Source organism: Microcaecilia unicolor, chromosome 1 (genome assembly GCF_901765095.1).
Source record: "Microcaecilia unicolor chromosome 1, aMicUni1.1, whole genome shotgun sequence".
Taxonomy (NCBI): Eukaryota; Metazoa; Chordata; class Amphibia; order Gymnophiona; family Siphonopidae; genus Microcaecilia; species Microcaecilia unicolor.
In genome coordinates, this window is record NC_044031.1 from 163,344,045 (window position 1) to 163,369,474 (window position 25,430).

The window sequence follows — 25,430 nt, forward strand, 5'->3', positions numbered from 1 at the left end:
AATGTATATAGATGCGTCCTGGAAATAATGATGACTAAGGGAAAGCAGCAGTATAAGAGTTGGAGTTAAATGACAGGAACAAATCTGGTGGAGGGGAAATGAGTCAGCATGAGTTTAGTAAAAGTTTTTATTGTGCCATGTTGGACGGTTCACTGTTTTTTTCTTGTTCTGTATGAAGCTTATCAACTAACGTGTTGTGCTTTGAATAAAGATGATTAAAACAAAAAATAAGTTTTGGATGTTGCTGAATTCTATTATTCTGTCTCACTGTATTTCCAGTTTTGGCACGGTATAAGTCATCACAAGACTAAAATATAAGAAAACCAATGGACTGCATTAGGGGCTTATAGCCCATTTAGTTATGTTTAAACAAATGAGAGATCTGCATGAAAAAAATATTTATTTTTATTATTTTGATTTATGAAAACCATTTGTTCCTGAACCGTGCTTGTTATAAATAGCCCCCAGATAACCTGAGAACCTGTACAAAAATAGGACTCATAAAATCAGATTGATGAACCAAAGCTTAATTAAGCAATTTATTATTCAAAAGTCATCCTTGCAAGCTCTAAACTGCAAGCTTGCATACACACACACACACACCTTTAAGATTCCACAGCTTTTATAGTTACATTTAAGTGTCTGTCCCTAAATTTTTCTCATTGGCCAACGGTCACCTGCCCGTCAGCTAGTGTTCTGTTAACAGCAGCTGGGACTTCTCACTCCCTTTCTCCTTTCTAACTTTCTCTCTGTAGTTTCTTTGTTCATAGTTATCTTGCAGATGTCTATTTCCCCCCCCCCCCCCCGCCGCCTTCTGACCTTGCCTCATGCAACAGTTTATTTCAGGTCTGGGGCATGACTAAAGTTGTTCACATCCCCTACCTCCCCCTTCTCCTGTTCCTGCTTCTTACAGAAAACTTCTTTTTGTTACAAAGGTGCTAGTTAGAGCCTGAGTTATACATTTACACTGTTATATGGAAACACAATACCTTTATTTATTTCCAACAATGCTCAAATGAGAATAAACCATTTATAAAAGAGTTGAGGTGAAGATGTGATCCATGTGCCCCAAGGAAAGGAAAATGTAATTTTACTTCCAATCTTTATAACAGCAGGCTTCCCAAGGCAGATTACAACAATAGTTAACATGAACCCATCAGTAAACAGGACATCCTCATTGAAATTTGGCCATGTACTGTATTGAACAGAACAGTGTAGAAAATGAGCACAAAATACAGCCTTCATTAGTGCTGTTTCCATCAGCTACAATAATTGTTAGTGACATTGTAGGCAGTCCGTTATTTCTAATAATCTTTACTATTATTTCCAATAGCGTTTGCTATTGTTTTGGGTGACCCAGTGACTCCGCCTACTAACAGCAAGCTCCGCTGTTGGCTTCAACCCGATAGCCTCGTACCGGCTCCTGTTCTCAATCTAACCTCCTTGGAGGAGACAGACAGTACCCAAGGAGCCTAGATATCTAACCCCTTTTTTTAGCGTCCCGTTTTCCTGTGACGCATCTTCCTGTTTCCGGCAAGAAGGATGCCTTAGCGAGAGTTGTGACTTAAGGGACAGGGCATTGGAGAAGAAAAGCTGTGGGATTGTTGGTGGGCTACTTAAGGTATGAGTTGACGGGGGGAGGTTGTTTGAGGGAGAAGTGCCGGATCGCGGATAAGGAGGAAAGTGTAGAGAAATGGCAGGTAATGGGGAGGAGAAATCGCACCCCCGAATGCGTGTGAGTGCATCCGACTACGTGTGATTTAATATCTTTTGGAACATAATTTTGGTTGCAGGTAACGAACAAAACAATCTTCATTCCCGTACTTAAGCTCTCTAGTTGCTGACGTAGTGTTGGGGAAAATATTGGTGGGGCCGTGGCTCATCCCATTTTGCCGCTTATAGAAAATTCCTTCTGGTGTACTTACGTTGCATAGGGTGGTATTCCATAGTTATGTTAAACAAATTTTCAATAAGTTTTGAGGAAAAAAAAGATAGAACCAATCCAATACCCTTTCTAGTACAAAATGGATGCTCTCAAAAGCATATTTTTCAGGCATGTCAACTAATCCTCGTTTTTGGCTAGTGTGGGAAGAGGTGTTACTTGCCGAAATGATACTTAAAATCTAAAATCATATATATGATTTTAGATTTTAAGTATCATTTCGGCAAGTAACACCTCTTCCCACACTAGCCAAAAACGAGGATTAGTTGACATGCCTGAAAAATATGCTTTTGAGAGCATCCATTTTGAAAGGGTATTGGATTGGTTCTATCTTTTTTTTCCTCAAAACTTATTGAAAATTTGTTTAACATAACTATGGAATACCACCCTATGCAACGTAAGTACACCAGAAGGAATTTTCTAGAAAGACAATGGGATGATGCCTGTCCATAAGATGCTCCAGAAAACCTCCCCTCCCCCTGTTCCCACCCTGTAGTCAGCACTAAGCAGAGCGAAAATAGCACATTGCAACAAAATTCACTTCCAGGGGCAGGATTTGCCAGCATCAGGGTTAGGTAGGGAGTTGTCAGTAGTTGTGGGCATAAGTCTTGAATAGGGGACCAGGTGAACTTATATTTAGCCATCTTTCCAGTCTTCTCTGCCATGTGTGCCTCATACTTAGAAATCAGGTAGATCATATTCCACCAGAACTGAAAGTTCAATAAAGAGAAATTCTGCCAAGGTTGCAGTATTGATTGTAGAGCTACGGTAGTCAGTATCAATATCGAGCAAGTCTGGGCGGCAGAGATATTCTATCATGAGTCATGTATTATACAGGACTCCTTCATACGACAAAGGGAGCTATGTAGTAGTGGTTGTATGAAAGTCCAGACCTGCTGCCCAAAACTTCAAACATTAGGGCAGTCATTTATGTACCAGAGTTTCCTCAATGCTGCTTATAGGATCAGCAAGATGCTATGTATGTAGGATCTAGTCTATGAAGCTTAACAGGTGTCCACACTAGGTTTTTTTTTTTTTGTTTAAAACAAAGGTGCACTAGTGTTTTTAGTGTGCACTAAAAATAAGCATGAGCTGAAAATTAGAGATGCCCATGTATTTCTATGGGTGTTTCTAGTGTTTAGCATGCACTAAAACCGCTAGTGCGCCTTTGTAAAATACCCTTTTGATTTGGTTCTATCTTTTAGTCATTGGTCTTGGTGGGCATACACCATTTTTCTGTTGTACCTAAGTGAACAACTAACTGCCATTAATTTTGTGCAGACCTTTCTTTATTGTTTGGTATTATTTCTGCTCCATAAATAGATCTTTAAAACTATTAATGTGGATTACTGACTTGTTTGAAATACAGGCCAACCTGAATTTTGGTTTTGGTTATAGTGCTGAAACTGGACCAGAATCCTTTTTTTGCCTGGTTTCGGCCGAAAGGCTGTGGTGGCCATGGTTTCAGTTTTGTGCGAAACAGGGTTTCTGGTAGATGCTGAAAATATGTGCTTTGCCCTGTTTATCTTCCTTACCCCCCCCCCCTCCTTCTCTCAGGCCTGTCTTCAATATCTGGAGGTCTAGGGTGTATTCAGGGCAGGAGTGATCGCCACAAAGTTAGATTGAGAATAGGAGGCGGCATGAGCCTATTTAGCCCATTATGTGGACTGAAGCCAGCAAACTATTGAATACAATAGCAAAAGATTAGAAATAATGAACTGCCTATGTATGGTCCATCTCAGTTTAAAAATGATTGTAGCTGGTAGAAACAGCAGTAATAAACTCTGTATTTTGTGCTCATTTTTCTACACTGTTCTATAGAATACACTAATACATGGTCAGATTTAAGTGAGGATATCCTGGTTCATCTTAACTGTTGTAATCTGCCTTAGGAAGCCTAATGTTATAAAGATGGAATATATTGTAATTAAATGGAAGTAAAATTAAACTCTTATTGGGGCACATGAAAGTTTACATTTTAGATACACAAATGGATTATCCTGTTTAGAGCATGTTTCGGGGATAAGTGGTTTTATAAGTCAAAGTAAAAAAATATTTTGTTTCATGCAGATCTCTCATTTCTTTAAATGTAACTAAATGGTATGGTTGCATTTTCAATACAAGAGCCCAGCGGAGGAAAAGGTTATTTTGAGTTAGTGTTCACTGGTCCAAACTTGCTTTCCTTGTGCCATCACCATCTTCCTGGATAGGCAGTCGTTAAAAAGTGGAGGATAAAGGATTTTTTTTTTGACAATTATATCCCATGTCATCCGAAGCATTTTTTGTTTTTTGACAATTATATCCCATGTCATCCGAAGCAAACTCAGGTTCAATGTGGCTTATATTTGAAAATACAGTGAGACAGAATAATAGAATTCAGAAACCTCATGGGAGCAAGTAGATAGATACATCTGAAACATTTAACAAAGTTGAGATTAGCATATATACCTAACTGGGCATTTTAAGTCCTTTAATGATGCCGTATGTTCAAAACTGAGGGCTAGCAGGGCCATATTACAGGCCTAGTATAGGAAGGAATATACAAGAAATCATAGCCAGATGTATAAACATTCAAACTTTTATCACATGTACAAACCAGAGCAGGCATCTATACACACACTACAAAAGTAAATAACAGTTTCTACCGAGTACATCCAAAACTTAATTTTTATTTCCTCATTTCCATCTTCCAAAATTCTTGACAGCAGTTGTACAGATCAGTAGGACCCAAAGTAGTCCAAAACAGGCAAAGTCAGAAACAACACAATTTATACCTACTTGTTCAACCAACTGTAGGATTTGCTTTTGGGTTTAAAAAGCAATACCATATGCACTTAAGGTCTGGATAAGCAAATTAAAACAAAGTCTAACGCAAATGTCCATAATATGTAATACTTGATAGCAATAATGAAAGAATAATGGAATATTCACATAGCAGGCAGCCTAAGCCAACAGATCTATTTTCCACTGAACATAATTAAGGGGCCCTATTACTAAAGCTTAACGCACTCTAAATGCTAAGAGGCTAATAGGTTTAAAATGGGCTTCTTAGCATTTAGAGCATGCTAAGCTTTAGTAAAAGGGCCCCTAATTTTGTATAAACTTGGTGGCTAATAGTATGCAGAACTGGGCAATGTTTAATGCATTATTTCAAGTACCCAGCATTGGGTCCTTGAAGCACTGTGTTATATGTGAATATCCCTGCTATTTCAATATATTGGCCTTTCAATTTGAACTGGACGATGCTGGCACATTTAGACTGACTCTGGACAGAACTTTTGCATGAAGGAAGCTCTTCCCTCTTTATTCAATACCTCTCTGAAATAGTAGTAATAAAAAAAGCAAGTGCATTTTATAATATACCACTGCATTCTACAAACAAAAGGAGCAAGTTCCCACATACCATCTTTTTCTTTTGATGTATGCACAGGAAGAAAAAAACATTAAATGCTCCCAGGTTTCAACCTGATGTTTAAAAAATATCTTTGTACTTTTGTATAATAACTCTGATTGTTGAGCACATGTCTGTTTTGGTGGCTGTTTACTAGGTGAAAATATCGCCACACGAATACAGGGAGTCCCTATAACCAGCCTCCAAATGAGGCAATGATTCTCCGAGGAAAAGCAGGCCAATAATTCTCATATGTAGATAATTCGTTTCCTGGTCTGGAACTTGAAAAAGCTTAGTATAGCTTTAAGAGTATCATGCTATGCTTCCACTGCACATATGCGAGTGCCTTTCCCCCCGCCGTGAGAGCGCAGGACCGTCAGTTCTCCTTTTTTTTCCACGGTAAGGAGAGGATAACATCTGTGACTGCTCCTCACAGCTCGGTTTGGTTTTGGCTTAAGAGCGAATATTTTTTTGTGCCTTCTCATCTTATTTTTCTTTTATTTTGCCCTATTTTTTCTTTAGGGTTTCCTGTTTTTCTCTTTCCCTTACAGTTTAGGTTCTTTTTGCCCTTGTTCTGATTTTTTTTGTTTAAATCTATCTATCTACTTATCATTTCTATAGCGCCACAAGGCATATGCAGTGCTGTACACCATACATAGAAGACAGTCCCTGCTCAAAGAGCTTACAATCTAGATAAGACGGGTAAACAGAACAATTAAGGTAGGTTGCACTCAAGCCTGAGCTCCTTTCTGGTGCTTTGCCTCCCTTTTTTTTTCTTTTATAGCACCATCAACTCTTGATTTAGCCATGCCTGTTTTTTCTGCCATGTCATTGAAGGTTCCCAGTGGCTTTAAGCGTTGTAGCCGGTGCAGTAGGATCATCTGGAAAAGACACGCATTCTTAAAGACATACCCCTTCTGTGTTCTTTGTCTTCATATGAAGAAAAGAACCCAATTAGCCAGAGAGGCTCAACAAGAGAAACCTTTTGGAGCTAGGTCTGAAGCCTTGACATCGGCATCTGTGTCGGGGGGGGGGGGGGGGGGGGGGGGTCCGCATGGCTGTGAGGCCCTTAGATACTGGAAGTTACTGTTGTAATGACTCATGGGCGCTGCCTAAAGGTGACAGGTAGAGCAGGGAAAGTTCTAACCTGTATTACCCCCGGCCATAGCATAGATTCTTGAAAGAGGTGGAAAACCCAGTACGGCCAGAGAAAGGGAAGGGACCTGGCAATTTCAGAGGCAATCCCTACAGACAGCCCAGGATCCCAAATTAGCCCAGGCTCTCTGGCTGACTAGACAGTATAATACGGACATGGGCTGCAGCTAAGAAGGGGAAGAGCTACCATGGGTAAATAAGAAAGAGGAAATATAAGTGAAGGGACGGAGATGGAGTGGACTGATCAGGTAGTGTCTCAGACTGTCCCAGAGACAATGGTTCCTGAAGAGGAGAGAATGGAGGTATCTCCAGAGAGTGAATGAAACCAGCTGGGAGTTTTAGTGGCTGGAAGGACTCATTCGCACAATCCCTGGGGGAGGACCGGTGTCGGCTATTACCAGTAAGAGGGAGGGGCTGACTGTCAAAGTGTAAAAAGCTATTAACTATTTGAACTGTGAAATGAACTTTAAACTGACAAGTAGTAGATGTGTTTGTTCCATTTTTGTGCTATATTTTGGAGATAAGACTGTACTCAGAGGAGGTGGACGTTTAAAGTTCTCTGAATTTTCCAGCCCTTTTGAAGGACAAACTTTAAACAAACTGATTATCAAAGGGCTTTATCGGGAAGGGTGAAGTGTGCCTTCTCTTTTTTTGTGGATAATAGGACAAACAGACATGTATTGTGCACTACTGCAGAACTATTTCTACTAAAGAATTACTGGGAGCCACTCTGATAAGCAAGACTGAACTCCTGGACCAGATTTGGGGATTGGGATTGCCGTAGGTTTTATTTTGTTGGTTTGTTTTGTGTTTTCTGAGGCTTGCTTCTCAGCAGCCTCCTCAAAGACAAGAAAAGACCCCAATCAGTCTTCATACCAGCGGTACATCCAAGGGACCCATTTTATCGTATATCGAGTGGTCTCCACCTACTTCAACACCGGCCGCCGTGCAGGCCCCTCTGGGACCGGTCAGAGTCGGACCCAACCCTGTGAGGATTTAGCATCCTCGTCAGCACCATGGGGCGCTGATGCCCGGCATTGCAAGAAGCTTTGGCGTAGATTGCCCTCGACACATGGTGCTGGGAGCTCTGGGACACCAAGGGATGTCCTGGTACTCAAAAAGTGTCTGCACCGGGAGGACCGGCCTCCTCCATACAGGAGGTACCGATGTGTGGGTCTCCAGGCAGCCAGGACCAGGCACCCGCTTCGACCATTCAAGTTCAGCAGCCTGTCTCCACACCAATGCCCCAACCTTTCCCGATGTTGGCCCTCAATGGGTGCCTCCAGGCATTGCTCCCTGAACATTTGGCGGGGCTCTTATAGCAGAATGCATTGGCGTCTGGGGTGTTTGCGCCTGCAAACATCTTGTCCAAAAGATTCCAGGGTTCTAACTTCTCTGCCAGCGGGTGCCGAAGCATAGTTCCTAGAAATCCTGGCTCTTTCCAGCGCAGATTCTACCACCAGGAAATGATGTTCATGTCCCGTATCCAGTTGTACCAGCTCTACACGAGCCTTCACATGCGGTCTTTGGTTTGCAGTATGTCTGATTTGGTAGATTCTCTCCCACCGGAGTAGGCTGATTCCAATTCACTTTGGCAGCTGGTCAAGTAGCAGAAGACATGTCGTACGTTTTTGGCCAGGGGCGCCTACTACACTTGATGTGGCATCCAGGATATCTTCTCAAAGTATAACGATGTACAGACTCTCTTGGCTGCATGTCTCTGACTTGGATCTGGTGGTCCAGCAGAGATCAGTGGACGTTATGTGCTGGGGGGATAATCTTTTTGGAGAGAAGGTGGAGGAGGTTGCTGACCTCATCAAGAAACACATTGATACCATCGATGCTGTCTCCAGCTGGACGCCTTCTGCAACTACCGCCTTATCCAGGTGTTTTTTTAGGCAAGTCAAAGAGGGATCCCTACTACTCACACACCTTCTCATCAGGCTCAGCCTCAGCATGCTCGTTCTCGTCAACAACATGTGCCCAAAGCCCAGACAGCTTTCCAGTCAAAGCAGGGGACGAGCTTTTGATGGGCTCCAGCAGAGCATAGCCGCAGTAAAAGTAACCATCCTAGGCAACTTACCGGTCTGAGGGAGGCAGAGTTTTTTCAGAGGTGGCCCCTTGTAACCTTCGACCAGTGGGTTCTTCGAATAGTCTGTCTCGATTACACCCTGCATTAGCATCAGAGACCACCAGATTGTCCACCAAGAGCAGATCAGCTCTCCGCACAAGCAGGTACTTGCAGTGGAACTCTCTGCCCTTCTAAAGTCCCATTGGTTGAAACTGTTCCACCAGGGGAAGAAGAGAAGGAATTCTATTCCAGGTACTTCCTGGTGCGAAAAATGACCGGGGGGGGGGGGGAGAGATCCTAGACCTAAGGGCCCTGAACAAATTCCTGGTCAAAGAAAAGTTCAGGATGGTTTCCCTGGGCACCCTTCCTATGATTCAGGAAAATGATTGCCTATGCTCTCTGGACTTAAAGGATGCTTACACTCGCATCCTGATACTTCCAGCTCATAGGAAGTATCTCCGATTTCGGCTGGAGACACATAATTTCCAGTACTGCTTGTTGTCTTTCAGTCTTGTGTTTTCTCCAAGGGTCTTCACCAAGTGTCTTGCAGTAGTCACAGTGTTCCTACACAGACTGGGAGTCTATATGTTCCCCTATCTGGACGATTGGCTGGTGAAGATCACGTTGATGGACGGTGGTCAGGAGTCCATGGAAAAGACTATTTGGGTGTTAGAGATACTAGGATTAATTTTAAACTACTCCAAGTCCCATCTGCTCTCTGTCCAGTAATTGGAGTTCATTGGAGACCTGCTAGATACAGTGGGCTCGACCTTTTCTCCCTGTGCTGAGGGCAGACACTCTTGTTGCCCTTGCCACTCAAGTTCAAGCCTGTCATCAGGTCGCAGCTCTCTGCACCCAGTATTTAATTCTTGCCAAAAGGCGATAATTAAATATTTTTAATGTTTTATCTTCTGTTTATAACATTAATACAACTCATAAATCACAGCATTTTGATCAGAATTTAGCTCATGCCTTTTCATTGGTAGCGCAAAGTGAGTTATACACAGGTCAAGTAGGTTATTTCCCTGTCCCTATATGGCAGTGCTTCTCAACCTAGTCCTTGGGGTACATCCAGCAGTCACGTTTTCAGGATATCCACAATGAATATGCATGTTCTAGATTGCATACAATGGAGGCAATGCATGCAGATCTATTTCATGCATATTCATTGTGTATATGCTGAAAATTTGACTGGTTGGGTGTGCCCCGAGGACTGTGTTGAGAAGCACTGCTATATGGTTTAATAAATCTAGCCCTTAGATTGCAGTGTTCATTAAAGCACATTAATGTGTTAATGTATATTATGTACTTAGTAAACTGGCATCATTGAGAATAATGGGGCTTTCATTAAAGTTGTTTACACCTGTTTTAGTCCTAAGGCAGTTTAAGCTGAAGTGACTTGCCCAAGGTCACAAGGAATACTAATGGGATTCTTTGAAGAGAATAATAAAAACATAAGATGTCTGATAATTGCAGAATAAGCTAATTGGAAAGATTTTCTCTTTATTTTTCTCAAGCTTTTGCTGTGGCCTCTAATGGGGTTTTACTTATGAATTTCAATTGTTAGCTTTAACTTATTCATGAAATTAAATATTTGACCATGCAGAGTACCTTCAGTATCTCTAGTTGAGTTGTAGTTTCCATATAGCTTAAGTGCTGATTCACTGGTTTGATACCTGGATTTGAACCTCAGTTGTGAATTCTGAATGGATATTTGGTCTCCCTTGAATATATTTTTAAATATTGCTTTTGATGTGCCCACATATGGTATGTTTGTTTTTTTTACATCAATAAAGCATTTGCTTTTTTGAGATGGATTTCTTTTAAGTTCTAGTTTTGAAGTTGGCTTAAAAAATTGGAAGGGGCAATTTTTAGTTCTGTGTAAGAAAAGTAAAAAAAACTGGTGGAACGAAGTAGGGGTAGGAGGGGGGAGGGTGGGGTTTAGTGAGGTTGTGGTGGGAAGGTCTGTAGAGGATGGGGGAGGGGAGGGGTTAAAATACAAATAATTGAGAACAATAAGGTTTGTTTGATCTATGTTGGTACAACCAATTTACTTTTTATTGATGATTTTATTATCTGTAACACTGAAATCACTTGTACAACGAAGCTCTAACTTTTATAATGTTGATTTCAATAAAAAGTTAAAACATTAAAAAAAAACAACAACCTGGTGGAACCCAGACATGCCTGTTTTGTTCTAAGTAGCGTAGGGTGACACATTTTGAGCATTTATAGAATTTCACAAAAGATTTCAAAACTAGCTTTGGAACTTTTTACACAAGATATTAATAAAGGCAAAGTAGTTTTTGTTTTAGAAGATGGAAATGTAAATTATGATACATAGTATTTAATCATCTCTCTGACCTCATATACAACTTTCTTTAAATTAGACCCCTTATTTTCTAACTCCTCTTACTCTCTCCTACCTATCTATATGTTCCATCTTTGCTTATACCCAACGCTGTCTATGAAAATGTGTTATTACGTATTGTGTTGACATTGTAAGTAGTATATTATACCATACTTTGTATTGTTATTTGAATATTTTTAGTGCTGCAATTATATATTGCTGATGTTTGATTTATTCTTACTGTACACTGCCTTGAGTGAATTCCTTCAAAAAGGCGTTAAATAAATCCTAATAAATATTTGTAAAAAGATATATAAATATCTTTTGCATTTCTCCTGCAGGCTATTCCTACTTTCACAGATAAAATTCTGAAGACCAACAGAATATTATCCCCACATGCTTAAATACTTTTTCCATCAAGGTTAATGTTCATGAAGATGTTGAAGCATTATTTCCAAGAATGTGGAAGATAAATAAAGATGAAAGGCGGCTAATGGAAAGTATTGAAGATCATAAAATTAAAATTGAATGGGGGAAAAATTGAACAGCCCATAAATGTTTTTAAGGATTCAATGAATTTGAATTGTGGAAGAATTCAAGAACTAAGAAAAATGAAATTGAATTAAGTATAAAAAAAAAAAAGCAAAAGTGAAGCAGGATTAAAAGAATCTGGAAGAATGGGTCCTAGGTTAAGTAAATGTATGGTTTGTTTCGGTGTTTGTATGATCAAGTTAGAGATTAATTTGCTGTATTACTTAATAACCAACTTGAACTAGGTAATGTGTTCCTAACCATTTTTTTTCAGGAGCAATCAGTAAAATAAAAATTGTTTTTAAAATGTAAGGTATTAGGCATTTATATCACAAGTACTGTTTGTAATACTGTTTTCTTTGTTAGGCATCCCACCCTCAGCCCAAATCCCCATCTGGGAGCCCTGCTTGTGTAAAATTTGAGAGCAGGTCAGGATCTCACAGTCCATCACGAGGTTTAAAAGATTGTGAATCAAGATCAAAATACAGGTACATATTTGGACCAGGTTCTGGGGTGGCAGCTGAATACCATGTTGTTTAGTCTGGTTTTTTCTCTCCTAGTATTGTCACCTCAAGAATTTCTGACTTAACTAGAATTTAGTCCAGCCCTGAAAGAGAAGGCACTTCTGTATGCAAAAACTATGCCCTTCCATAGTATCCTATCGGACCAGTCCAGACTAATCGGTTGTGTCGCTCTACCAGCGGATGGAGAGAGAGGAAAAAATGGTTCTTGTGATTCACTCCTTAAGGGTATTATGCAGCACAGAATGTTCCGTATGTTTTCTGTATCCCAAGTGGATGGATGACGGGCTAACAGCCCTGCGCCTAACGTGGTTTATAACTAGTTTCAGTTGAGCTTTATCTATCCTTTTGGAGTTTTCTACTCCTGCGCCAGTTTTATCCTGAGTCTCGTTTGAGGGTACCTATTTGGCTTGTTTTCCTGATCCAGCATCTCAGGAGGTGGAAATCAGCAGATTTTGAATTCTTCTCCCCCCCCCCCCCCCCCACCCCCCCTCAAAATAAGAATATACCTGAGCTGGTGGGGATCTCAAGCCCCCGCCAGCTGAAGACCTCCCCCAGATGGCGCTGAAAGCGCTTCTCTCCACTTCACAGTTTGTGGCAACTGCCTGAGCTGCAAATGTTGACACTTGCTTGGAGTCAAGGCGGATTACAGCAATATAACTAGGCATGCCTTTATGTTTCAACGGTTTTTATTGATGACAAGTCAAAAAGTACAAATCCACCTCAGCACAGTGACTTCATGACAATATTGCCTCACTTTCAGTAGTAATACAACAGATATACTGCACTGCTTACAGTCATCAAACTTTTTACATTTCCCCCCCCACCCCCAACTGTGTTTTGTTCCAACAGTGTTTATGAAAAACAGTATTACTTGAACCTCTAAACAAAACAGTTTGAGAGACATAGATATCTTTAACCATCTTCCAAAATCCCCCCCCCTTATCTCTCCCTCTCTCCTATCTCTCCTGTTTTGATGGTATCATTTTTATTGATAACATTTCAGAATTAACATCACACTCCACCTTCTAAACACCCAAGAGAACATTCTTGAATGTGCTATCAAGGGAAACAATATACTACTTACAGTCTGCAAAACTCTATCCATTAAATCCCTCCCCTCACGCCCTCCGTTTTTAGTCCCAACCTTTGACATTTGCACAATATATGTCCCCCCAACTGAACAGATCGAACTCTATAACAAATAACACTAAACTTCATTATTATACATATGGCTTAAAATCTGTGTCCTCCTCCCTTTCCCTTCAAACCATATGAAGCCTAAAACAAATTATACCTGTTACAACCTTCCCTCAAAGTATTCTTATAGGCTACTCCCAAATTACTGGTCTGCCCTCTCGCCAGGGCATCTCCTTCAATACTCTGTATCTTATAAGAGCTTGTCCATGTCGCCTTTAAAATTACCCCTAATTCCATTGCCCATTCATCCCCTCCCTCACCACCCCTTCTCGAAACCAGAAAAAAAAAAAAAAAATTAAAAATGATTCAATATAAAGCTGCGTGCTCTTGGCGACAATGTCTGTATATATGGCTCCCAAATCTCCATAAATGCTTTTCGTTTCTTCGGGGAGGAACCCACCACCCTACGCTCCTGCAACAGTAATTCATGCAATCGGTTCCTCCAGTGCCAATAATCCGGCGCCTCCTTTGCATCCACATGAGCATAATCAATTTCTTCCCTATAATGCCTGCTTTACGGAGAAATTGTCTACCCCCCCTCGTTTGCTGAGTGAAAACTTCAAATCTATCTAGCAAAAACCCCATTGGAGAAGAGACCACTCTGCCCTGTACCACCGATTCTGTAAATTTTATAATTTGCCCCCCAAAAAGTTTAATCTTTGGACATTCCCATAGGGAGTGAAACCAAGTATTCTCTCCCCTACCACATTTCAAACATAATGGATCTGTGACCCCTCCAAATCTAAATAATTGGAGTTTAGTCATATATGCTCTATGTAGTATACGGTATTGACACTCTCGCATAGCAGCATTACAAGACAAAGTGGGTATACGAGCTGTCAGTTGCGGAAAGTTCAGGATTAAGTTAGGTCGCCGCAGATCAGTAGCCCAGCGTTGTGTTATCACCCCTGTATCCTTCCCAACACCGGGGGCCCTCAGCACCTTCTGTAGCCCAGAAATCGATAAGCGCTCCCCAGGCACAGACCTAAAGAACTCTCTAACCTTACGCCCATGTCCGCCCGCCAACTTCCCTGCCTCTAACGCCCGAACATAGTGTGCTAATTGATAATGGGCAAATATAAAACTATGCTCTATACCCACCCCTAGTGCTCCCAGTTCTAACATCTGTCCTCTAAAGCTTAATACATGCTCCAACCTGGTAATTCCCACCTCCGCCCATTTATGAAATACTCTATTCTCCATACCCGGTTTTAGTTCTCGCCAAGTCTCCCTTAAGGGGTCCAAGAGAATACTACAACCCACCAATGTATACAGCATTTTCTTTGGGCAATGCAGTAGGAAATATAAGTGGTACGGCTTAAAATAATCCTGCTCAAGAGTTCGGGGCGTGTAGTCTTGTCTATCTAGTAGCCAATCTCCCAGGTGCCGCAGCAAACAAGCTTGATTGTAACGACGTATGTCCGGAAGTCCCATGCCTCCTTCCCTCCAGGGACCCATTAGGAACTGCAATGAAAGTTTTGGCTTTGAATCCCTCCAAATAAATTTCCGGATATTCCTATTAATCATGATTATATCCTTACCCTTTAGTCACAATGGAAGAACCTGTAATAGATAAAGCCAGCGCGGAAACTCCGCCATGCGATATAAATGGATCCTCCCATGTAACGTAAGCGGCAAGACCTTCCATTTTTCGAAACACCCCCTCTGAGACTCCATTCTGCTCGCTACATTAAGTTGATATAAGGCCGATGTTTTCATGGGGATTCGCACTCCTAAATATTGGAGGGACTCTGTAGCCCATTTCAGAGGAAAACCATTTCCCCATAGGTCCCTCACCCTCGGATTACCAGTTAATGCCCAAGATTTTAGATAATTTATTTTAAATCCAGCAAAATCTCCATACTCCTGCAGGAGCTGTAATAATGCCTCCAAGGACTGCTTGGGCTGAGTGAGATGGACCAAGATATCATCCGCAAAAGCGGAGACTTTAAACGAAGATGGACCCCAAGTAACTCCTGCTATCTCTGGGTGCATGTCGATTTCTCTGATCAATGGATCTAACGCCAAGACAAACAACAAGGGTGACAAAGGGCACCCCTGACGCGTGCCCCTTCTAATTGTAAATGGCGCTGACCGCTCCCCATTGATCCACATGAAAGCTTGTGGATTTTTGTATAGGGCTCCCACAGCATTCCCAAACAACCCCTCTATACCCATCCGCCTCATCACTGCGAACATAAATCCCCAAACCACTCGATCAAAAGCCTTCTCTGCGTCGAAGCTGACCAGCAGAGAGGGCCTGCTCTGTCTTTCTACTGTCTCCAATGAAGCCAACAAAGCCCTTATGTTTTTAGTTGCTGTTCTACCTTTTACGAATCCCGCCTGCGGGGCTGCTATCAAGTGGGGGAGTACCCGCGCCAGGCGATTCGCCAAAATCTTTGCATATAATTTTATGTCACAGTTTAACAACGATATGGGTCTATAAGAACCCACATCAGACTCCTCTTTGCCCGGTTTTAACAATACTATTATTTTAGCCATATTGAGCGTGGCAGATATTTCTCCCGAAGAAGCCATGGTGTTGAACAAATTAAGCAACGGGGGGGGTGACCTGTTCCTGTAACAGTTTATAGAAAGCTATGCTGAACCCATCTGGCCCCGGGGCCTTATGACTATTACTTTGCTGCAGGGCCAACATCAGTTCGCCCTCCTCAATTGGACTATTCAGTGCCTCCCTCTGTGCCTCCGTAATTGTGGGCAAGATTTGATTGTCCAAGAACAGATTACTATCCTCCACTATATCTGTTGGCTCTTTGTATAGGTCTTTATAGTAATTCCTAAAACATTCCATTATGTCTTTTGTCTCTCGAAGTAACCGTCCCCCGCGGTCCCGGACTTGCAGGACTTTCGTTGGGCCCCTTTTCCCTTGAATCAAACGTCCCATAAAAGCTCCCGCCTGATTCCCGAACCTAAAAAGTTGGTGCTGGTAATACAGCTGGGACTTCTGCGCTCTTTGGTGGAGCAATTCATTCAACTCCCTTTGCAGTGTTAATAATACTTTCTTATTGTCCTCCGTAGTATCCTTCCCGAACCGAATTCGTTGCCTGCGAACTTCTTTCTCCAAGCGTAAAATTTCCTTATCCCTCATCTTTCTAGCCCTCGCTCTATATGCTATTACCTCCCCCCTCTAGGCATGCCTTTAATATACAGTCAAACATAAAATATTAAGATAATATTTTTTTCAATCCATGTTTTTAAAAAATACACTTCGTTTTAAGAATGTCAAATCAAACTGAACCCCCAAGAGGCACACTAAGAGAAAACAGTGACTCATGAAAAATATGAAGATAGCAGGTATAACATTTAAAAAAACTGACAATATGTTGCTGTTATGGTATACTATCCTGACCTGTGGAAGGAGGTTTGGCCTCTGAAATTTCCATTTTTTTAAAATTAGAATGGAATAACATGGCTACTACACCACTTTATCCAAAATACAAAAATAAAATTCTTTTTTCTGCCTTTTGTTGTCTGGCCATTTAATTTTTCTTATTGTGTTGCTCCCAATTTCTGCTTTCCTCTGTCTTCTCTTAACTTTCATGCCAGGGTTTCATGTCCATTTGTCATATTTCTCTCTCCTGTATTCTTCACCTCCTGCACCTCCTCTCTAACATTGTTTTTTTTCCTCTGTGTTCTTCCATTTATTTTTCTTCCTTTCTTTATTCATTCTTACTATACAGTCTTTAATTTCCCTCTTTTTACTGCTACCTACAGCTTTCCATCTTTCTTTTTTCTCCCAGCCCTCCCATTCCCCTTCCTTTTATTCCCCAGTCTTTTACTAACTCTGTCCTCCTCCACTTCCATCCAGCATTTTCCCCAACCTTCCATCCAGTTTGTCCCCCCTTCCCTCTCTACTCTTAATATCCATCATTTCTCACTCCCTTTCCATTCAGCTTCCATTTGGCATCTTCTGTTACCTGCAGCCCCTGCTGCTTCTGACCAGCAGAAGTAGCAAAACAACAATAAGCAGGCATAGCCCACAGTGTTCAGGTTCACGCTGTAATCTCTGATGGACCTGTGCCCCCTCTGATGTCAATTTCTGTGATAGTGTGTACCTGAACACTGTGGCCCTTTGCCTGCTTTTTGTTTTGCTGCTGCTGGGCAGGAGAAAGTCAGGGAAGGTGATGTTAGCTTTTGTGCGGACTGGCAAAAAAAAGTTTGGAGACTGGTACCGGTCTGTGAATCAGCAGTTAGGAAACGTTGGTCTAGAGTTTGGAATATGATGAAGTGATGATTTCTGTGGTGCTATTGACTTTTCCACCATTTGCTAACTGTTTATATTGTTTACTTTTTCATAGGCTTAATAAAAATCTAATGTTAAAAAAAAAAAAAGTATTACGCTTAATAAAAATCTAATGTTAAAAAAAAAGGTATGATCTCCCATGATGTAGCTCTCTAGAACTATTATTACACGTGCATTGTAGTGGATTGTAAAATATTAACTATTCTTAGATGTTGAACACGTTTGTTCTTTCAGTAAAAAATTGTTTTTCTTGAACAGGATCTGCAAGATGAACAGTTTTTAGGAGAATGCCCTGCAAAGTGAGCCCATCAGAGGTTGTTTCCTTTCACCGAAGTCCTTCTGTGCCAGCAGTGCTGTGTTGAGGTGGCTCCAAACTGCTTAAGAGTGCAAGCGGTTTTGTTTTGTTTTTTAATTTTTGCCTCTTAAACAATATGCTTTTAACATTTTCAAGGAAAACTATGTCCCAAAAGCTGAGCTGCATGTTACTTATATTTGGATTTATCTGGGGCTTAATGTTGTTACGTTACACTTTTCAGCATCCAAGACATCAGAGCAGTGCTGAATTACGTGTACAGATACTGGACTTGAGCAAAAAATATGTGAAAGCACTGGCAGAGGAGAATAAGAGCATAGTCAATGGTGGGAATGGAGGCTCGATGACTGGATATGGTAAGATACATATTCTGTCTCAGTTGGAATATTACAGATGATGGCCTATGCTGCTAAGTTGTTGGGGCTTTTTTGTCATTCTTGACAGCAAAATATGCAGCCTGGCCTGCAGATTTCTGGTATTCTTCTAGTTTGCTATTGATATTTTTCACCTGTTGTCTTTCCTCTGCTGCAGTCAAACAGTGGAGCTTAGATGTTAGCAGCCAGAGAATACATACCTGCACAAGAACTTGTTATCTGGTATATTTCTGGTTCCCAAGAAACAGAGGGCAGCAGCATCTTTTAAAGAAAGGAGTTGGTTGTAATTGCTTCACAAAGTAAAGGGTTGAGAGAGTTAAGGAAATTGTTGGATGATGCATTTCAGTTACCCATTATCAACCTTCCTGTTTAGTTTGTCATCTGGGAAGCAGTGTGATTTGCTGTCAAGTTCCTTGCTTGCTGATAGCTCTGCATTCACTGCTCCAAGATAACTCTACAGCCAGCTGTGTTCTTTCCTTCAATGTGCTCCTCCTTATTCCCTGGTTGTCCCTCTTCCATCTTGCAGTCATTTATGCACTGCTATTGGTAGTTCATCCCATTGGATTGGTGGGGTGTCAACAGTTCCTTTTCCCTGGTCAGTTACAAAGTATTTGGCAATCTACTGCACTTAGGCACAGGGAGAGCCACAGGTTGCTGGTTCCTGTTCTAAGGGCTTGAAAAATAGATTCACTGATTATTCAATTTGGAATTAATTAATCAGAATAAGATTTTACAAGGGCCGTAGCTGCTTAGAAGAGCAGAAATTCTTAGGAATGTGTGTAAACTAGCTGCAAAATATATATATATTTAAATTATAGTATAATATGACACTCTACTAACCAAAGTTTAAAATGTTCTTAGAGGACGAAAGAGATAGAGTTTTGTAAAGATTGTGCATACATTTTCTCTTATATAATAGCTCTCAAAACTTAGAATATCTGTAAGTTCACTGAAGTACACTTCCAAACAACGGAAGGAACTATGGTAGGATTAACAGGGTAAAGTTACTTCACAGGCATAAAAAAAAACCCAGAGTAAGAATTTGTTAAAGCTTCAGTGAAAATAATTGAACTTTCATGGATCCAATACACTAAATGGCACAATACAATCTTCACAAATGCAAAACTTAATCATGCGGCTCTCTTATTCCTCTTGCACCGACTGTGCCCAGAGTTTCGCTGGGCGGGCTGTGTCAAAGTGCTGATAGTGCTTGTAAAAAATCATAAAATAAAGTGATATAATAAATTAGTGTCATGAACTAATGTGAACTTTCATAAACCATGAACAATGCCATGAAAGACTCATTCTTTATTATATAAATTAAAAACAGTACTTGCCAGCTTCTAGTTGCATTGTCTGCTTACAGCGTTGTTGGACCTCAAAACATGGCTGCGGTACGCTTTATTTTCAAATTACCCAGAAGTGACATCATCCTATGACTCGGCTTCAAGGAAACACCTTTATTGCAACTAATCACAACCGACTCTTCCAGTCAATCTTAGCATTCAGTCCACTGGGTTCTTCCGTCTGTAATTTAAAGATCCAAAAACGTTCTCTTTATAACAGACATTTACGACAGTTGCCCACTCCCTTTCTAACTTGTTCAATGGCACGTTTGTAAGGAAGTGAATTGATGTTCAAATGGTAAACAATGTTCTACTATCAAAGCTTCTCTATTCTTATTTTTAAGACAACTCTTGTGTTCTCCCAGACGTATTTTAAAAGGCTGCGTTGTCTAACACAGATTTTGAAGCAAGGGCAAATGATCAGAGGTGCAATTAGTCTTGCTATTTAGAAAACAGGATTTCTTAGTGATTGGATACACAAACTAGCTATCCAATTCTAGCTGGTTTGTACAAGTCTTGCATTCGTGACATTTACAATGTTATCCTCTAGCGAGTTTTGCGTGTAAATTCTAATTATTGCCAATTAGTGCTTGCTGCTTGTTAAGTGCTGTTATTAAAGCTAATTAGCTTGCTAAGCCAATTAAGTTATGCACGTTGTTATAGAATCCGCCTGGATTTCAGCGCAGATCTCTAGGCTCGCTATGTAGAATCTGGGGGTAAATGACTATTCTATATAATGTGATAAGTTCAAAGGTGCTTTGTTTTCTTAAAAAAGAAAAAAAACAACAAAAACTATAGTAAGGACTTGTAGATATCATTTAGAACCCTTATTTTTTGTCCCCATCACAGAAAATAGGTCATTTTATTTTAACATAAATTTTGCAAAATAGTCTTATCAACTAAGAAACACTCCAATTGACTTGGTTCAAGAAAAATATATTGATTTATTTACTACTACTACTACTTAACATTTCTAGAGCGCTACTAGGGTTACCCAGCGCTGTACAAATTAACAATTAAGGACGGTCCCTGCTCGGAAGAGCTTACAATCTAAAGGATGAAATGTCAAGTTGGGGTAGATAAGTTTTCCTGAGAAGAGGTGTAGTGGTTAGGTGCCGAAGGCGACATTGAAGAGGTGGGCTTTGAGCATTGATTTGAAGATGGGTAGGGAGGGGGCACGGCGTATGGGCTCAGGGAGTTTGTTCCAGGCATGGGGTGAGGCGAGACAGAAGGGGCGGAGCCTGGAGTTGGAGGGTGGAGAAGGGTACTGAAAGGAGGGATTTGTCTTGAGAGCGGAGGTTACAGGTAGGGACATGTGTAACCAGATATTTGCAAGGAAATTAAAAACAAAAGTCCCACAGCCAATTCCCTTGGTTTAAGAGGCAGAAATGCCATCCATTTTAACTGAATCAATCCGTCTACATCAGGAAATATCATGACCAGCTGCCTACAAAGTAATACTTATTTTATGAAAATACTAGTAAGAAATGCCCGTTTCGGAAACAAATGAAACTGGCGCTAGCAAGGTATTATCCCCCCCCCTCCCGAGTTCCAGACCCCCCCTCCGTCCCTCCCTTCGTTGAGAGTTTCAGCTGCCGTCCGCGTACCTGATGCGAAGGGGAGCGTGTGAAACGGGCGGTAGCAAGGTTTTCGTCGAGGGCGGCGGAACGGCGGCCGTATTTCTGTACTCCTGGCCCTGCGTGGCTTTTGTTGAACTCGTGCCTCCCTTGTGCCTTCCCCGGGCCACCCTCAACGTCATGGCGTTTTGACGCGAGGGTGGAGCTACACTGCAGGCCAGCCAAACCGGATATCTCTGGCGCCTCAAGTTTCCGGCTTGAGGCTTCATTGGAACGTTGGAGGTGCCTTTTATATATAGAGATACATCTTTAGAACTGTGTCTCTTGTTCTTTTGTTGAAAAGTTAACAGTGTGACTCGCTTAGCTTATGAGATCTTGTGAGAACTCAATAAATTTTAGGGGGTCTTTTACTAAAGCTTAGGTCGAGCTATTTGCACCAGTGCCCATTTTATTTCTATGGGTCCTGTTGCAGATATCTCGACCTAAGCTTTAGTAAAAGACCCCCTTAGATAGTTCCAAACTGTCAGGGGAGGAGATGGAGTCTAAAGTTCCTTCTTCATTCTCCACCTTGGTACCTCCTGGGTATATAATAAACACTCACCGTAGCAGGCCAATCCTCCTGGGAAAATTGCATTACATCTTGCAGGTACATTTTAAATAATTTCATCGGTGCCAGGAAAACTCAAAATCCTAGGATTTCAAGCTGTAGATAAATTCTCCATCGCTTCCAATCTCATACGCAAATTTAAATGATCATTTGCAACAGTAGCCATTGCTGTTTGAATTTTACAGACTGAACTTCAGCATTAGTAAAATACTGATCCAACTTAGAAAAAAAAATATATGGATAGCAAAACACATGCACAAATACCAATTCCAAAAAAACATTTTGCTTTCACACCAGCTGGGAAAGAACATGTAAGTAAACTCTTTAGTTCTTATAATTTTAACAGTTGAAGCCTCAACTGCCTGGGGAGAGTCAGAGACTTTTTACCAAACCTTTTACTTGGCTCTTATCACTGGTCTCGGTGAAAACCAGCAGTGAAAAAACTTCCGAAGGAGAAAAAAAACACTACTTCAAAAACCAGTTACACCAAAACTAGCACAAAAAAACCACACTCACTTCACATGTGCTTCCCCAAACTAGTGCGGAAAATAAGAAAAAAAAACTTCAGAACATTTCATCTAATTTGCACTAGGAATGAAAATCAAGTGTCACTTATCTTCAACTTTCAAAGTAAATGACGACCTTCTGTAACCACTCTTTAATGGCAGTCCTTTATAATTCTTGTTCAAAATTTTCAAGCTGCACTTTCTATGACCGCCCAACAGTTGACTCTCCCTGAGCAGTTGAGGCTTCAGTTGTTAAAATTATAAGAACTAAAGAATTTACTCTCATGTTCTTTCCAGCTGGTGTTAAAGCAAAACATTATTTTTGGAATTGGTAAAAACACTGATCTGCCATCTTACAAAATTTTCCTTGAACTTTACTGATGAGTCCTCAGTGAACTTACAGAGCTGAGCTAAAATTCCATGAAGACTAGTTTCCATCCTAGTGATAGTAGTCCATACTTCCTTTTAAAGTTACATCAACCAAGAAAGTAGAAGCTCCAACATCAACCCCTTTATACAGATGGTAGTGCTGCAGGAAAAGTGTTAGTGACCCTATCATTGGAGACCGAAGACATAGGAGAGGATACCCCAGGCAAAACTACCTTGCGTAGGGGAACAGCACCTCCAGTCCTGGTTTACCCAATCCTGTCCTGTGACATTGTAGACTGGGGTGCTGGGGTTCATTTACCCGATGTGAAAGAGGCCAACAGAAGATACAATACTCAGTTTTACGTACTGGTTCATGAGAATCACCATCACCACTCTCTCTGATCTTCCACTTCCCTGTCTATTCCAGTAGAGTTCGTAGCTTCTCAGTGGCTCTGAATGGACCTGGTATTCCATGGTGGGGACAAAGTCTTCAGCTCTCACATCAGCCACCCAAACTGCCTGCGGTTGTGCCTGCATTCTGTGTCCACTGGTAGCACAGTCCAGCTAGTCAGATGTTCTGAGCTGCAAATTAATTTTGGATCAAAGCAGTTCATTTTCTGACTATACTTGACTGTACATTTAGAGTAAATGTGACTTGCCAGTATTTTATGCCTGTACTTGTAGAACTAAATGGATTGATCTTGGAACATGTATCTAGGTTCTTCGTGCTTATATTCTTATTTTGTTTATGTTTCTGTATAGATGCCTAGGGTGGTGAACAATGTGTGAGAACAAGACCAATGAATATAAGAACTGTTCTATCTATAGCTCTGTAATTCTCTAGTAGTCATTCCTATTCTTGTGTATTTCACTTGCATGAACACTGCTGTTTATTTTATGTTTCAGGCTCCTAGATTTAGTTGTGCTCTGTTTCAGTCACTGCCTTAATTCATGTTATTTATAGAATGTAATTCTAAATCTTGTCCTCAATGTTCTCTGCTATTAATGCAAAACTGGAAGCTCTCATTTAGCTAGGTGACTGAAATCTTAAAATATTTATTTTCCCTAAGAGATATTTGTTAGGCTATAGCAATAGAAGCATATTGGCCAGAGGTGTGACCTAGAACATCAAAAATTGCTGTAAGAAATATTATTAGGCCTCTGGTTTGATGAGAACATGACTCGTGCCTGAATCAAGAGGTAAAAGTTGAAGTAAATGGATCCATAGGGAAAAGCTTAAAGGAACTGCTTCTGAAGAGCTTTTTGTTCCCAGACTCATTGCATTTCCTGTTCTTCTACTGGAAGGGATAGAGGTTCTATTGAGAAATTCAAGGATCCCTTAATGTACATGCGCAGCAAGAAAAGGGCACCAAGCTTTCTGACTTACCAAGGCAAGCAGACTGGGAAAATAGAATGTTTTCTGCAAAAACAAATTTGATGGCTTGTTTTTTTATGCCACTAAACTATAATAATTTATTTGATTAAAACTGGTCATACTCAGAGTGATTTTATGAATACTAGTTGTTATCAATTTCCATAATCTAGTCTAACTAGACATTTTTTTTAAATTTAATGCTCTGGAAAATGGATCAGCAAATGGGCTGATTAAATTTGTAGATATGACAAAATTATTAAAATCAGTTACTTATGAACAGATTGTGAGGAACTGCATGATGACACTGAAAATAAAAAAAATAATTTTGCCTTGGTAAGATGCAGTGTGGACAAGTGCAAAGTGATGCGTATAGGGAGAAAACTATGTAGCCTCACAAAAGTCATTGTGGACAATATATATTGGAACCCTGAGGATGTTATTCAAGAAAGGAATGGAAAGTGAAATGGAATATCATTACGTATCTGAATTCATCCATGGCACAACTGCAGATTGAATACTTTGTGCACTTTTGTCTCACACACAAAAAATATGGCAAAACTAAAGAAGGTACATTGGAGGGCAACAAAAATGATGAAGAGGATGGAGCAGATTCCCTTATGATGAAAGGCTAAACAGGTTAAGGCTGTTCTGTTTTGAGAAGAGATGGCTGAGAATGAAGTATGATGATCCTGAAACCATGAGTGCGGAGGGACAGTTTAAAGAAGGGAATGGCTATTTACCTTTTAAAGTAGTACTAATATTATGAGGGTACTCCATGAAACTAATAGATTTTCATTCAATGCACAGGTAAGCTGTGGAATTTGTTACTGGATGATGAAGTCATAATAGTATGACAAGTTTAGACAGGTTTCTGGAGAACAGGTCCATTAAGAAGTTTGACCCAGGTAGACATTGGAATTGCTAACTTTTACTTTTTCATGAGTAGCATGAAATGGATCTTTCCACTAGGCTGTGCTAAGTACTTCCAAATGACCCAGACTGGCCTTTGGCTGAATTAAAATGTTGGACTCGGTGGACTACTGTTCTGTCTTTGTACTTACTTCTGCTAATAAAATATTATGAGCTTTTTAAACAGTTAAATAAGTATCCAAGTAAATAAAACAAATATTTGGGAGTTGAGCGCACATCATAGTACCTTTCATCTAAATGGTGTTCTGACTTGCAGTTTGTCTTTCAGGGGTAGTAGACATGGAGTGATCTGGCAGTATATTTTTGGTATGTGGGCTGTGTGGCAACTTCTAGAGGAGAAAGGGAGCAATATTCTGTTTTTTTGTTTGTTTTAGTCCAGTGCTGTCCCTGGAGAAAGGGAACATGCAAACATGCTTTCCATGCCCCATATTGTCTGCTGCTAGTTTATATTGTGTTTGGTCAGTAGCTGCTGAAGAGGGTACTGAGGTTCACAACTACTGACTTTATGTGCTGGACTTTATGCAGAATTGAGTGGTTGGTGCTACTTAACACTTTTGTTCCTGCAAGTTGTCATCACATCAGGGATCAACAATATTTTTGGGAAACAT

General features: G+C 40.6%; 1 protein-coding gene across 2 annotated transcripts in view; it reads left to right on the forward strand.

Moving 5' to 3' along the window:
* Positions 1-1,523: 1,523 nt before the first annotated feature.
* CCDC126 (coiled-coil domain containing 126) overlaps positions 1,524-25,430 on the forward strand; it is a 46,352-nt gene continuing 22,445 nt past the window's right edge. For both annotated transcript variants that reach the window (XM_030201887.1, XM_030201896.1), the window contains exons 1-4: positions 1,524-1,621; positions 11,251-11,608; positions 11,807-11,928; positions 17,684-18,094. In XM_030201887.1, the coding sequence (XP_030057747.1) occupies positions 17,857-18,094 (238 nt within the window). In that variant the 5' untranslated portion in view covers positions 1,524-1,621; positions 11,251-11,608; positions 11,807-11,928; positions 17,684-17,856. The remainder of the gene's footprint in view (positions 1,622-11,250; positions 11,609-11,806; positions 11,929-17,683; positions 18,095-25,430) is intronic.